Here is a 15,283-nt window from a genome sequence, read left to right as displayed (position 1 = left end):
ATGCTAAAAGCAGAGGTATGAGACTGAGGTCAGTGATGAGACCAGCAGAATCGGGTCTGGTATTTCTGATTCTGCTGCTTATTCCTCCATTCATAAAAGATTCTTAGGGAATGTCTCATAATCCCCTGGTATCTCCACAAGAGCAGTTGAGTTACCAGGCGAGTGATGCTGTCCATCTGTAATGCAACTGGTGCTCATGTAAAGCGCTCTGATACCTTTGGGTCGAGTTCACGCTACATAAAACTCAAAAAACAAAATGCTACCCTAAGTGATGTGGGAGTGACTTAAAGAATTGGAGATTTTGAGTAATTGTCCTCATGTAGTTTCTGCAAATAACATTTTTGGTATTAGAGTGTGTCTGATTGCGTGTACAGGCACCCACAGGTAAATATTTCAGATATGCTAGGTCTGACGGACTGGTTACCACCCTATTCCTCACAACCACCTCTGATCAGATGGATTTGCTCTAAGTCCTAACCATTACCAATGTTTGATGCCATTTCAAGCAGCACAGTTGAGGATCTCATTGTGCGGCGTAGCGTTGGTTTTGGCTTCCTCTCGGAGAGTCTTGCTGGGGTTGCAGGTGTTGTTCTGGAAGACTAGTTATACATCTACCCTTGAGGGCGACATACTGATAAGTGGCAAGAATGAGAATTTAATTCAAGTTTGAGACAGCGGTTGGAAAATCATTCTCTCTGGTTTAACCTTTCGCAGACATAAGCATCAGGTGAGGGTGTGAACTGTGACGTAATTGAGGACTACTATTGGGGTGGATAACCTACGCCCAAGGCAAGTTGGTAATGCCATGATGGAGGGGCATCTGCTCTGGGTAACTAACATGATTTTATATCGATTCAAGGCTAAGTGCACTGTTTAACCAAGTTCAATCCATTACTAGTAACCATATCCCAAAAGATGTTGGTGCTTTTGATGAGAGTGATAGGTAATCTGAAGACATTATTTGAAGATTACAGACCACCACTGTTAGCGTGTTCATCGTCAAACATAACCTGCACAAAGAGTTTGAAGACTTAGGGCCAGATGTATGAACATTAGAAATAGCGAGTTCCTAATTGCGATTTTCTGCCAATCACAGATATGGAATCACTATTCCTAATTTATGAAAGTTCTAAATTAAACTCAATGTTTCCTAGTGGGTGGCAAATCGACCTATCTTATGAATATCAATGAGGAAGGTCACAATTTGCGACCCATTAGAAATGCTAAATCACAGGGAGGGCTGGAGTCAGCAGACCACCAGGTCTATGAATGCTTTTAAATAAAATATTCTTTTTTTCTTTGAAATGCAGCACGTTTTCCATAAAGGAAATGGGATGTGTTTCAAAAGAAAACAACGAAACATTTCAAATTCATTTTTAGGTCGAGCCTGGGCAGCGCATGCGCTGCTCTGCGGCATGCTATATTGTAGTATGGACTAGAAGCCCCGCCCACTCTCCGCCCATATTTGTCATTGGCTTGTGCCAATGTCCTTCGTACATGATTCTGGATAGTTTTTTGGCTTGTTAGTCCCTCCTTAGTACCGCTTTGTCTTCATTTGTAACCTCCCATGAGGACTGGCCCTTTTACTTGGGTTGTTACATGATACGTCTTTTTTAGTCTATAAGCACTATTTTCTTTAATGAGTTTCTTCTACTGCAGGCACGACGAGCTTTGCTGAAACATTTCAATTTCCAAGCAGCCCTCTCCCCCGCCTTGGCTACATACAGCTGCTTTGGAGGTTGCATTATTTGATACTTTATATGTACAAAAGCACTCGCCCGCACTCCGCTACGTCGTGCTTTAACTTTAATTAGGTTTATTTATTTTTTGTATAACAAATCTGCTAAGCTGTTCACCCCCTAGGGCCCCCACCTCAAAGCCACGGCATCCCAGTAATGCCAGCCCCTGGTTTGTGTGAGCAGCGGTGATGCTAGGGGGTGCTTTCCATTACTCCCAGAGCTGGCATATGTACTTGTTTTCAATTTTTGGTTACCATCCAACTCGGATCTTCAAAAAGAAATAAAAGCTCCTTGTCCTGGGATTTCGATGCATGTCAATGTATCGGTGCAGAGGAGAAGGTGTGCTTTTCACATTACATCAGTCAATTGTTCTTTTCGGTCTGGAGTGAAGTGTCCGGCTTCTCTGGCAGCCCTTTATGGCTGACTACTGGCACGAGAAATGGCGCTGGCTTTCTTTTGCTTGAGCCATAGCCCGTGGAACATATTTAGGTCGAGCCTGGCCAGCGCTTGCGCTGCTGCAAGGCATGCAGTAGTGGAGTATGGGTTTGAGGCCTGGCCCACTCTCTGCTCATATTTGTCATTGGCTTGTGTCATTGTCCTTCGTAAACACTGGCTTGCGATTCGTTATTAGATTTGTTAGTCCCTCCTTGGTACCGCCTTGTCTGCATTTGTAACCTCCCATGGCGACTGGCCCTTTTACTTCTGTTGCGACACAGTATGTCTTATTTAGTTTGTAAGCACTCCAATTATAAAAGGGGTTTCTCCTACTACAGGCACAATGTGCTTTCCTCGCCATGCGCGCTTTCACTTTCAAGCAGCCCCGGACAATGAGACCGCTTCTTTAAAGTGAAATAGGTCTCGGACTTTTACAAGAGTTTGAGCTATTGGCATTGTAAATGACAATACCTTAAACTCTCATAAATGCGAGACCTATTGCATTGCAAATTCTTGTTCAGATTAAGGAGTGGGGTGCAGAAGACACCGACCTGGACTAAGTCTGTCTGACCTTTAGCCTTTGAACCGCTCTGTTCCCTAGTGTGCTCTCGCGAACTAAGATGCTGACAATCCACTGTTGGTACAAAATGTAATATGAATGCCTTCCTAAAGCGCTGCAGTTGCAGTTCTAGGCAGCGCTCCTGACAGCTGCGCGCTATGTAAATGACAGACAGTTGGAGAGTACGAGGTGAATTAAGTCAGCATCCAGTCTGCGATAATTGCATAAAACAACCTTAAATAAGCATGTGCAGAACCTTCATTCTATTCCCCGTACACTGTGATTTTTTTTGGTTCAGTAATATACCAATGACCATTTAAATAGCATACAGGCCGCAAACTGAGCAACTCTGGCACTCTGGCATATCACATGTTCTCACTTACGCCAGTGGCACTCCTTTCATTAGAGGTAGGGCTGTTGATGCCACTGCTGCCGCTCGTGCTACACAGAGACTTTTTCTAGATGTAATGTTTTAATCGCTTTCACTTGCTTTTAAATAAGACGCTTTTACAGAAAATGCTTTAGACGCTTTTACAGGAAGATTCTTTTAAAACGTACCACCAACTGCTTATTTGCACAGCTCAGCCATATTACTCTGTCCCCTCGTCCTGGTCCACCGCTGCAGGTGTCGTTTGTGTGAAGGGCGGTTCTGACATGTTGTTTTTTGCAATTGCCGCCCTAAGTGCGCTGGGGATGCCCAGACGTGGGTCCCAGGCACTCCACACCACTTGGAGTCAAGCTAGCCGGGCTGAAGAGAGGTGTTACCTCGAAACCGGTCCGGTCCTCGGATGCTTGATTCCGGTCTGGGAAAGATATGGCTGTTGTAGTTCGGACTGGACTGTTCCCATGGGGCAACAGGGTCAGAGCTGATTTGCATGAAGCCATTATCTGACCCAGGGTGGTGTGGAGTGCAAAAAAACGATGGATTTGGGCCCAGATCTTTTGACTGGGGGAGTGTGTGACATTGATCCACATTCAGTCCATCACTTGTTGTTTTTTGCAATTGCCGCCCTAAGTGCGCTGGGGATGCCCAGACGTGGGTCCCAGGCACTCCACACCACTTGGAGTCAAGCTAGCCGGGCTGAAGAGAGGTGTTACCTCGAAACCGGTCCGGTCCTCGGATGCTTGATTCCGGTCTGGGAAAGATATGGCTGTTGTAGTTCGGACTGGACTGTTCCCATGGGGCAACAGGGTCAGAGCTGATTTGCATGAAGCCATTATCTGACCCAGGGTGGTGTGGAGTGCAAAAAAACGATGGATTTGGGCCCAGATCTTTTGACTGGGGGAGTGTGTGACATTGATCCACATTCAGTCCATCACTTGTTGTTTTTTGCAATTGCCGCCCTAAGTGCGCTGGGGATGCCCAGACGTGGGTCCCAGGCACTCCACACCACTTGGAGTCAAGCTAGCCGGGCTGAAGAGAGGTGTTACCTCGAAACCGGTCCGGTCCTCGGATGCTTGATTCCGGTCTGGGAAAGATATGGCTGTTGTAGTTCGGACTGGACTGTTCCCATGGGGCAACAGGGTCAGAGCTGATTTGCATGAAGCCATTATCTGACCCAGGGTGGTGTGGAGTGCAAAAAAACGATGGATTTGGGCCCAGATCTTTTGACTGGGGGAGTGTGTGACATTGATCCACATTCAGTCCATCACTTGTTGTTTTTTGCAATTGCCGCCCTAAGTGCGCTGGGGATGCCCAGACGTGGGTCCCAGGCACTCCACACCACTTGGAGTCAAGCTAGCCGGGCTGAAGAGAGGTGTTACCTCGAAACCGGTCCGGTCCTCGGATGCTTGATTCCGGTCTGGGAAAGATATGGCTGTTGTAGTTCGGACTGGACTGTTCCCATGGGGCAACAGGGTCAGAGCTGATTTGCATGAAGCCATTATCTGACCCAGGGTGGTGTGGAGTGCAAAAAAACGATGGATTTGGGCCCAGATCTTTTGACTGGGGGAGTGTGTGACATTGATCCACATTCAGTCCATCACTTGTTGTTTTTTGCAATTGCCGCCCTAAGTGCGCTGGGGATGCCCAGACGTGGGTCCCAGGCACTCCACACCACTTGGAGTCAAGCTAGCCGGGCTGAAGAGAGGTGTTACCTCGAAACCGGTCCGGTCCTCGGATGCTTGATTCCGGTCTGGGAAAGATATGGCTGTTGTAGTTCGGACTGGACTGTTCCCATGGGGCAACAGGGTCAGAGCTGATTTGCATGAAGCCATTATCTGACCCAGGGTGGTGTGGAGTGCAAAAAAACGATGGATTTGGGCCCATATCTTTTGACTGGGGGAGTGTGTGACATTGATCCACATTCAGTCCATCACTTGTTGTTTTTTGCAATTGCCGCCCTTAGTGCGCTGGGGATGCCCAGACGTGGGTCCCAGGCACTCCACACCACTTGGAGTCAAGCTAGCCGGGCTGAAGAGAGGTGTTACCTCGAAACCGGTCCGGTCCTCGGATGCTTGATTCCGGTCTGGGAAAGATATGGCTGTTGTAGTTCGGACTGGACTGTTCCCATGGGGCAACAGGGTCAGAGCTGATTTGCATGAAGCCATTATCTGACCCAGGGTGGTGTGGAGTGCAAAAAAACGATGGATTTGGGCCCAGATCTTTTGACTGGGGGAGTGTGTGACATTGATCCACATTCAGTCCATCACTTGTTGTTTTTTGCGGTTCTGACATTACCACACAGCTGACACCACTTTCGAGCTTGGAGAGGGCGGAGTTATTCTGCCGATCGCTCTAAATAAAAGCTGATGGGCCAGTGGATGCGCCGCTGGCGCGCCAAAGGCAAGCCCATCTGCGCGGATGTATGACGTTACAACGCATACATTCACAACGCATACCATTACAACAAAACTTTTACAATGCAGAATCCATTACAACGCATGCCATTACAACGCAGCTGCTATTACAACGCATTCCATTACAACGTAAGTATGGGTAAGTTTTTTTTTTTTTTAATTAATGGGAATGTAATAGTAGTGTAAGTGTTGGATAGTGTAGGGGTTAAAATTACTATTCTAACTCTAGGGGGGTGTAATAGTAGGGTAAGTGTTGGATGGTGTAGGGGTTAAAATTTAATTAAATACTTACCCATACTTACGTTGTAATGGCATGCGTTGTAATAGCAGCTGCGTTGTAATGGCATGCGTTGTAATGGATCCTTCGTTGTAAAAGTTTTGTTGTAATGGTAGTGCGTTGTTTTCATTGCGTTGTAATGGCTGTTTCCCATCTGCGCCCGTCCGCACCCGGCCCGCGTCCAGCGCCAGCCATGCTGCTCGTTACAACACACCTACAAGAATTGTTTGGTCCAGAGAACAACTATATGAGTTAAATTTAGAAGGATGTACTGGGCTTACGCGCTTGGATCCTTGTACACTGAAACAAGAGCTACATGGCCAAGAGCCACATTGCGAGTCATGCTCCTTCAACCTTGAAATAGAGAGATCTTGGAAAGTACGTGTAAGAGCATTGACACGGCTATACCTTTAACAACACAGACCCAATTCCCGGTTCAACTATCAAAGCCTGTTTAATAAACTGCAGATCCCTTCCCAAACATGCAGATGATGTCTGGCTAACGCTGGAATCATATTCTTGGGATCTCATATTCCTTACAGAAACTTGGTTAAGATATAGCTCCAACCCCGACAAAATGCTGGCCAACCCGGAGGGCTATAAAACTACCACGGTTAATCAAGCTGGCAATAGACTGGGGGGTGGGTTTGCTGTGATCATGAGAGACAGCTGGGAGATATCACACAAAAGGATGGAACGCACTGGACTGATTGAAGCAATGTCCTTTAGTATCAAAATCTCCTCCACTTTCTCTATTGCTGGAAGGCGAGTATACAGACCCCCTGATTCTAAACCCACTGAGCTTTGGGAGCTTTGCGATTTGATCACAGATGTCTCAGTGAGATATACAAACTTTTTGGTCCTGGGTGACTTTAATGTCCACATGGACAATGATCAGTGTCCTCTGGCCTCCCAGCTGGCTGACACCCTTAAGGGGTTAAACCTTAATGGAAAGGTTTCTAGCCCAACTCATGTGGCAGGCCACATGCTGGATCTCATTTTTTCCAATTTCCACACTTTAACAACAGATGATCCTATGCCCCTCACATGATCGGATCACAGTCTCATACCATTTACCCTGGCCACTACCAGTTGTAAAAGTTCTGTGAGAATAAAATTCGAAGACAGAAGAAACTGAAGGAAAGTCGCACCTGGAGCTATGAGCCCAGCACTACTAAACACCCCTATGCTGCTCACTGGGGAACCCAACGGCGACGACGCCACTTTTAACCTCTGGGTCACGTCAGCTCTTGACAAAATAGCCCCTATTAGAACCTTGAAACTGGCGAGACATAAACCCTCAGCCCCTGGTTCACACCAGAACTCCATCTAGATAATGGCTACAACACAGAGTCCAAGAGTGCACACAGAGCAGCACTAAAACAATTTCATAGGCTACAGTGCAACACCATCAGGGATTATGTTGCTAATCAAATTAAATCCTCGGACAACTCTGCTGAAGAAGTTTTCAAAATTGTCCAGGGTTTCATTAAACCAGGGACAATGAAAAGCACCATAGCTCCATCAGCCACTCTTTTTGAAAATCTCTCGGCCTTCTTTCAGGAGAAAATCCAAGCTATATACTCTTAATTTTCCTTGACTGAGCCGCAAACCGCACCTCTGCCTACCCCCCGGCACCTGGGTATATGGTCGGAATTCCATCCTTTTAGCCCTGAAATAGTTGAAAAAAACTAAATCCGGTTCTCCAATGGATGCCTACCCGGCTAGGTTTTTTAAACTACTCGATCCACCACTACTCAATCCCTCTCTAAACCTGCTTTGGAACTCATCCCTGAAATCAGGCATCTATCCGTCCATTTGGAAAACGGCACTGGTCCAGCCAATCCTCAAGAAAGAGAATGCAGATCCAGCAGAACTGAAAAACTCCTTCCAGCACTAGCCAAGATCCTTGAGAAGTACGTGCAGAAACAGCTATCTGAATTCCTAGAGTCCAACAAACTACTCCATGACTCTGAGTCTGGCTTTAGGTCAGGATGCAGCACAAAGACAGCTCTGCTTGAAGTAGCAGAGACAATACGGGAGACCATGGAGAAGGGTAGCTGAGTAATGCTAGTGCTGCTGGACCTGTCTGCAGCGTTTGACACGGTGTCACACACGATCCTCTTAGACAGGCTCAGGCAGCTAGGAGTGAAAATTCTCCTTTGCCCCCATATCTCATCCCCCGCCCCCTGGTTTGCGGAGTCCCCCGGGGCTCGGACCTGAGCCTGACTCTTTTTAATATCTACTTAGCTTCCCTTGCCCCACTAGTAGAACAGCACTGTGTTAGTGTTGTCTCATATGCTGATGATACTCAGCTTGTGTTCTCCTTCAGGGATCACTCTGAGGCAGCATTTACCAACTTCAAACAGTGTCTGATTGACATATCTTCCTGGATGACTGACAACTGCTTGAGTCTGAACACTGATAAAACAGAGGTTCTGTTCTTTAATCAGTCGTCCCCTACACAAGCCGACCTCTGGTGACCATCAGAACTCAATCCTCCCCCTCTTCCTGTCTCCACTGCTGGAAACCTGGTGTTCAAATTTGACTCCACCTCTCATGCAAGACCCAGATAGGCCAAGTCTCCTCGTGTTGCTTTTGGAAAATGAAGTCCTTACGGAGATTTCTTCATTTCCTACCCATGGACTGCAGGAAAGCGGTGGTCGATGCTCTGATCATGTCTCATCTGGATTATGCTAACAGCCTGTACCTGAGCCTGCCAGCCTACCTGATCAGAAAACTACAAATTATAAAGAACACAGCCACTCTGATACCACATTTCCCCCATCTGCTCAGCCCACATTTTCTGCCAGGTAAAGGGAGGATACAATTTAAGGCACTGACTCTCGCCTATAGAGCGACCAGAGACTCAATACCTGAAGAAAAGACTCCGAAAATACCATCAGACGAGGGTCTTGAGGTCCAATCATCGGGAACTCCTAGTCACTCCTCGCTTTGCAAAAGCCAGGTTAGGTGGCCGATCGTTACCCGTCAGAACTGCTTTCCTTTGGAACTCCATGCCTGAGCACTTTGGAAGGGCAAGTCAGAATATGAATTCAGGAAGATCTTGAAGATCTTGCTTTTTGGCCTTCCCTAGCACATTGTCACCTGCCACGACCTCTCTGCATCCGCTGCCAGCACCAGGACACCTCCGTCGGAAGTAGCTGTGCGCTCTACAAGCTAAAATAATAACAATTGAACGTTAGTCTGCCTTTTAAATCTGTGGCATACAGTTACACTATGTTCTCTGCGATGCTTAGCAGAACACTCTGAGCTACCTGACCAGTGTATTTTGTTTTATGGACAGCTCATCTCCAGAGTGTCTATATAATAAGTGCCATCCCCTGTTTCCGATTTTAGGATGTGACAAGGAATCTGGAAACTTTTTTTTACATCGCCATGGCGGGAGTTTCCTAAGGCTGCTCGAATTTCATTTGTTATTGGGCAGGAAAAAAAAGAATTTGCAATGCAATATGTCTCGTATTACTGAAAGTCTGAGCTATTGGTGTTGCAAATAATAACGCAACGCCAATAGGACAAACTTACAGTAATGCGAGACCTATTGCATTGCAAATGCTTGTTTAAGATCAGGCAGTGGTTCGTGGGACCACTGCCTGCTCTTAACGAAGATTTGTTTTTACCTGATAAAATTGGTAAAAAATGAATGTTTTATGACTGTAGTTCGTCGCAAAACATTAATGCATACTACTCACATTGGTATTTGGAAGGGACACTCCTCTTCCAAATACCTCTTGGTAAACCCAAAATGCAATTCTATAGAATTGCAGTTTGGTGTTTGTCCCTTTATTTATCACATTTTTTAGCAGTTCATTCAGAGAATTCTATTTTTTCATTACCTGACTTCCCTGTCTAAGGACATGCTCCCTGCTTCAAACATGACATGCCAGTTGGGGGCCGCGAATGGATCATTTTATTAATTGCAATATGAAAATGTTCTATTGGGACCAACGTACAATGGGATTTTTTAAAATACTTCGATATATTTTTTCACATAAAACTATTGGTCTGGCTTTGCAGTTGAATTATTTTGGGTTGTCGAATGTTGGGGAGTGATAATAATAAGGCTCGCCAGTCCCAGCCTCGAAACCAGCCCCTGGCTTTGAATGACTATAAATGTCAACTTTGTAAAAATCAGGAGAAACAGAATTCAGCACTTTTCACGGTTGAGTGGTTGCCAGATCTTCAGGAGTTTCATTTCATCGGTTGTATGTTGCAGGCGAGAAGTACATGGTTACACCTTGATTACCATGATTGCCATTCACAAGGCTGCATGAAAGTTCGTTTGATGATGTTGAGGGTGGTTTATATGTGGCCTCATCCCACGGAAACATCGTAGAGGCTCTGAACGAAAAGCAGTGGCTGGTTGATTTGGCATGTGATGAAGATCCGAAAAGAGCAAAGGGCGTGATATTAGGAGGTTGTAAAAGCAGTTGATCAGGTGGTGAATCAATATGGCCTGGTGGTCTGGGTGGAATTGTTGGTAGGTCACTTATGTGTTCCTGATGGTAAGAGACTGGTTAGCAATAGAAGATTGTTGGCCTGGTCTGTGAGGAACATCTGGGCAGGAGATTGACCAAACATCATGAGAGAGTTTCTGGGTGGACAGGAATTAAAAGGAGAACTTGAATTTAATGGGAGGGAGCGTCCGGTGTGTTTCAGTAATGAGAGTTAGAAGTTGTATATATCCAACTATTATGTCATATCAGGTTCTGGATACTGTTTGGGAGGAGCTGGCTTTTGAGTGAATAGGGCCATTTGCCATGCTCACTGGTGACATGAGTATGTTTTCAGATGTGTGCAGCACTGATCCAGGGGATTTGAGGTGTGATTTGTGCAGGAGATGATACCTGTTTATTTGGAAGTGAGAGTTTCCCCGAGCATTTGGTTACTGAGATGGTGTGCAGTAGTTTTCATGCAAGATGGCGACATTTTTGGTGGGGGGGGGGGGTCATTCAGCATCTCAGGGTAATACTGTATCATGTCCACCTGAATGAAATGTGTGAACTGTCCGGTGAAGGTGAGTATATCAGTGTGGATAGTTTGGGTGGTGAGGATGTGGTGTGAGAAATGTAGGACTCCCACAGGTTAATACCTTATGAGGTGAAGGGACTTGTACATTTGGGGTTGATACTTGTGTTGGTTCTGAGCCCATGTTGGTAGCATTATGGTTGGGCTGGACAGGGATGTGTCTGGTGTATTTGGGTGTGGTTATGAAAAACAAAATAAAGATTAACTGTGTTAGGATTGCAAGTGGTGAGATGACGTTGTAGATTTAGAAGTTAGGGATGTCCTGACATTTAGAAGCCCCGTATTTCAACCAATCAATCAATCAATCAATCAATCAGGGTTCTTACAGAGCGCGGCTAATCACCCATTTGGATCCCAAGGTACCGCGGCTTGTGGTGAAAGGCCAACCTGTTTTCATCAATCTTTAGATGACTGGAAAAGGTTGGTGAGAATCTTATCACTTTGGAGGTAGGTTGTACCTGAACTATATCAGAGACGTTTAAGATGACATGGTATTTTACATGCAAATTGCATTTAGTAAGGTAAACATGTGGCTCTACGTCAGGGGTTCCCAAAGAAGATTAAAAAGAACTGCTTATGTGCTAGATTTTCTGAATGATTGTTGACAGGGTGAATATGCTCCCATTAGACTCACTGTTTGTAAGTAAATCTTTTGTCGGAATGCAGAAAATGTAGCATTAATAGGCCTTTCTGGACCTTCATTGGGCACTTCTGATCTAGACAGATAAGTCAAATCCTATTGACTGAACTGCATTTTGGTTGAATTCTCTCTAGTGGAAGCAAATAACCAAAAATTAGGAAACATGATGTAAATTACGTGCTAGTCGAAAAACCTTTCATAGTAAAACTGCGTGCTCAAAAAATAAATGGTACTTTACTTGTGTTTTCCATTACATTATTAGCATACATGGCCATCTTCTCTGAACTTTTTCAATCTAAAATGTATTGGAGGGAGGGTAAATCCCTCCAGCTGTAACACTCTTTTTTTTGCTGCAAATATGTACTTTGGCAGTGATAAAGAACGCAGATGCTAATACTAATGGTCGAAACTACTTTTTAAAATGTTTTTTTTTTCTTGTTGAGAATTTTCTTTTTCCCCATGGGAAGTAAAGCTTTTCCCCACTTGTTACTTCGACTTATTTCCTGGCCTTTATGAGGCTCCCCCATTACCTAAACCTGGATAACGTGCCAGTCCAAAAGCGGCACATTTGGGCTCTCATGCTGGTCCGTGTAGCTGTGGGTGTAGGATTTGATTATGTTGAAGTAATGGTTGAAAGCATTGCATTTAAAATGGAGTACAGCTATACTTCGATGTTCAGCCCAAAAGACTTTCTCTTTACAAAAAAACACAAACTTGTATCTAAAGTGGTTTTCAATACTTTGCTGTCACAAAAATTGCCTTTGTGCCCTTTGCACTTGAGCAACACATGGGGAAGGTGTAGTAGTTATTGCCTATAGGCCTGCAAGCTGAGGGCAGGGAGATGGGTTGCTATGATACTGTGATGTCATTGACATGGAAGGATGTCTTCCTATGGTATTGTGAGGTCATGAAACGTTCAGTGGGTGGGAGATGTTGTATTGCATCTGGAGTCAGTGATCGGATGCCTGCCTGCTCGGTCAGACGTCTTTCGTGGTGTTTGAGCAGAAAACCATGTTGAGAATCCTAAACATCACGATCACGTTTCATCACTTCAGTGGTCTTCAGCAGGACATGCAGACATGTGCACAGGCAGCTGGTGGGTCGGACAGCAGTGATAAGGGGTGTTGTAAAATATTGTGACTATTGTGTGGCTTTGGGGCTGGGATTAGTATTTATTTCGATTGTAATTTTGTTTTCTGTACTTGTTCCTTAAACACTGGATTTTCACTCGTTGACCGTTGCGTATGTTGGAGATCTGATTGGAGGTTAGACAAATCCTAGACCAGTGCTTAATTTGAGCAGGTCGTTTCTGGTACTCGGCATCGCCACTTAATTGTCAACACCACACTTATGACTATCTACCACATGGTGTCGCTGCTCATCTAATTTAGAGAGGAGCAGAACAACGGCTGTTTATGAATACAATATACATACAACATTACTAATCTCATTCCTTTAGCTTTAGGGACCTGGAACAATCTTATCTGTCAGGCTTGCAGGTGAGAGAAATGGTTAGTAGTTGTTTTGGTACCACGATTGGCAGCGATGTCAGGGGCAGTGGGTGGTGCAAGCTGCAGTGCTTCCCGGTCAGAGCCCTGGCACTTATTATTTTACAAATTAAGCACTGCCCTTGACCCATGCTGACCATAGCATATCAGAGAGATCTTGTTATCCCTTCTAATTAAACAGTTTTTACACCTAGCTAGACGGTATCCGAGCCTTCTGTACAGCAAGTTGTCTCGCAAATAGGTATGGATGTCACCACAGGGCATGCTGCATGGCAAAAACATTGTTATTTTTCTCTGCCTTGTTTTGCCAACCTTACGTTGTTTAAAGGTATTTCTTTGGCTTGCCTCCACAGAAGGATTTTTTGATTTGCCAGTTCAGTGCTCTCTGCGCAGCCGTCCTCTTTCGACGCTACCTGCACCCCGTGCACACGAGCCCCGCCATCAGACATGCAGTGGCCACGCTCCTTGGACTCTATATCTGCATGTTCTGCTTCGGATGGTAAGTCATGGTAGACAAGCCTGTGCGGTCAACGGTATATGGACATAACAGACTATAAAAAGGCTGCTGTAATGCCAAACATGCTACACAAAACTACCCTAGGGCAAGGCTGTCATTTATCCATTCTATCCAGGGCCTGCTGACCGTGCTTACGCCACCCACATCCTCTAGGCCAAAGGTCTTCAAACTGGGGAGCAAGCCACTTAGGGGGGCCCCAGGCGATCGGGGAAGGGGTGGGGGGCTCTAGGATGTGGCCAAAAGAAGCATTATGCTCTGTAATGGGCAATCACTAATATCTTTTGTGATTTATATCCTAGATGAATGGGAATGGACTCCAAATATTCTTCAAATCCCTCAGCCCCACATTGTGGATACCTTTAATAGATACAATTTATTAAAATAAATGTGAAAAATTATAAGGGGGGGCGATGTTTTTTTTCCCACATTGGGGGAGCGGGGCCGCGGCATTATTAAGTCTGTAGAGTGACCATTGCTCTAGACCTATTGGCAAATCCACCCAGACCTACCAGTCCTCTCTGCATCTTAGGCCGCTCAGTCCTACCTTGTCCTAGAACTAGCAGCCCCCCTCCTAGACCTGCAGGTTCCCCATTCCTGGACTAGCTGGCCCTCCTCCCTCATTTCCCCGCCTCCCTCCTCTCTATCCTGGACCTACTGGCTATTCGTCCACTTTCTGGACCTACTGGCACCCTTTTCACCTCCTGGACCTACCAGCTCTGTTCCGTCATCCTGGACTTACCACTCCTCATGTCTATCCTGGACCTACCCGCCCTCTAGAATCCACCATCTCAAGCGACTTGCCACGGTTCATGTAGAAACGCAGCCAATCTTCGCGTCCCTTTCTGTCCAAGGAGTGCTTTAAATGGACCGGTACTCCCCGGTACTGAGTACCGGCACTTCCGAATTTTTGGCCCGTCAGTACCGGCACTTCTCTGTAGACCGGGAGAGTACCGGTACCCTGATCGACGGCAGGCTCAGGTTAAGCATCTCCTCCGGCTCAGGGCAGGGCAGGGCTTCCGAGCAGCTTGCAAGTAAATGAGCCGTGAAGTATCCGCCCCATTGCAGAGTTGCTGCTGAAGATTAGCAGCGCCCATTTCAGTCTTCCCAAACTGCAGGGGTTTGAGTAGACTCTTGTCACACTGTGATTAACAGACTCTGCATTGTCAATATGGTGTGCAGCGATGAAAGTGCTTTAGCGCCCCTACCCCACCCCTCCGTCAGGTGTGTGAAATGAGTTGAGGCCTCCAGTCACTATATCAGTCCTATAGGGCAGGAGTTCCCAATCTGTGCGCCGTGGCACCCCTGTGCGCCATCGAAACTAACCTGGGGCGCCGCGCACCAAGCACACAGTTTGTGAACCACTGCATGGAGCTCGATGCAAAAAATAAAAGCTTAGCTGTGGAAAAAATAGTTTCGCTCAAAAAGGCAATGCCTTTGAACAAAGCGCAGGCAGTTTCGACTTCACTTCAGACACTTGCTGAACCAGGAAGCGTTTACTAACCATCTTCCAGCGTGATGTGCATAACCAGCGCCAAGTCCACGTTCACTACACTCCTCACTGAGGTATGCAGTATGTTTATTCTCTCTCTGTCTGCCAGAGCTGTTTACCTCGTCCCGAGGTGTGCTATGGGGGGCAGGGTAGAGGGGCAGGCAGGTTTTGGGAATCTGCTGAAACCGCTATGTTCTTAGAAAATGTCTGCTTTTTTTATCTTCTGTTTCTTTTCCACTGAACAGCAGGTGAAACCGCTGGTTAATCTGAT

The 15,283-nt window shown here is 46.0% G+C and overlaps 1 protein-coding gene across 1 annotated transcript in view; it reads left to right on the top strand.

Annotated features, from left to right (window-relative positions):
- Positions 1 to 15,283, top strand: part of LOC144823769 (membrane-bound glycerophospholipid O-acyltransferase 2-like) — a 212,235-nt gene that overhangs the window by 73,303 nt on the left and 123,649 nt on the right. Inside the window, exon 2 of the mRNA XM_078682581.1 lies at positions 13,360 to 13,505. Within this exon, the coding sequence (XP_078538707.1) occupies positions 13,360 to 13,505 (146 nt within the window). The remainder of the gene's footprint in view (positions 1 to 13,359; positions 13,506 to 15,283) is intronic.

This window comes from Lissotriton helveticus, chromosome 3_1, assembly GCF_964261635.1.
Source record: "Lissotriton helveticus chromosome 3_1, aLisHel1.1, whole genome shotgun sequence".
Classification (NCBI taxonomy): Eukaryota; Metazoa; Chordata; class Amphibia; order Caudata; family Salamandridae; genus Lissotriton; species Lissotriton helveticus.
The sequence above is the reverse complement of the archived record's forward strand: the minus strand, read 5'-3'. Positions and strand labels throughout refer to the sequence as shown.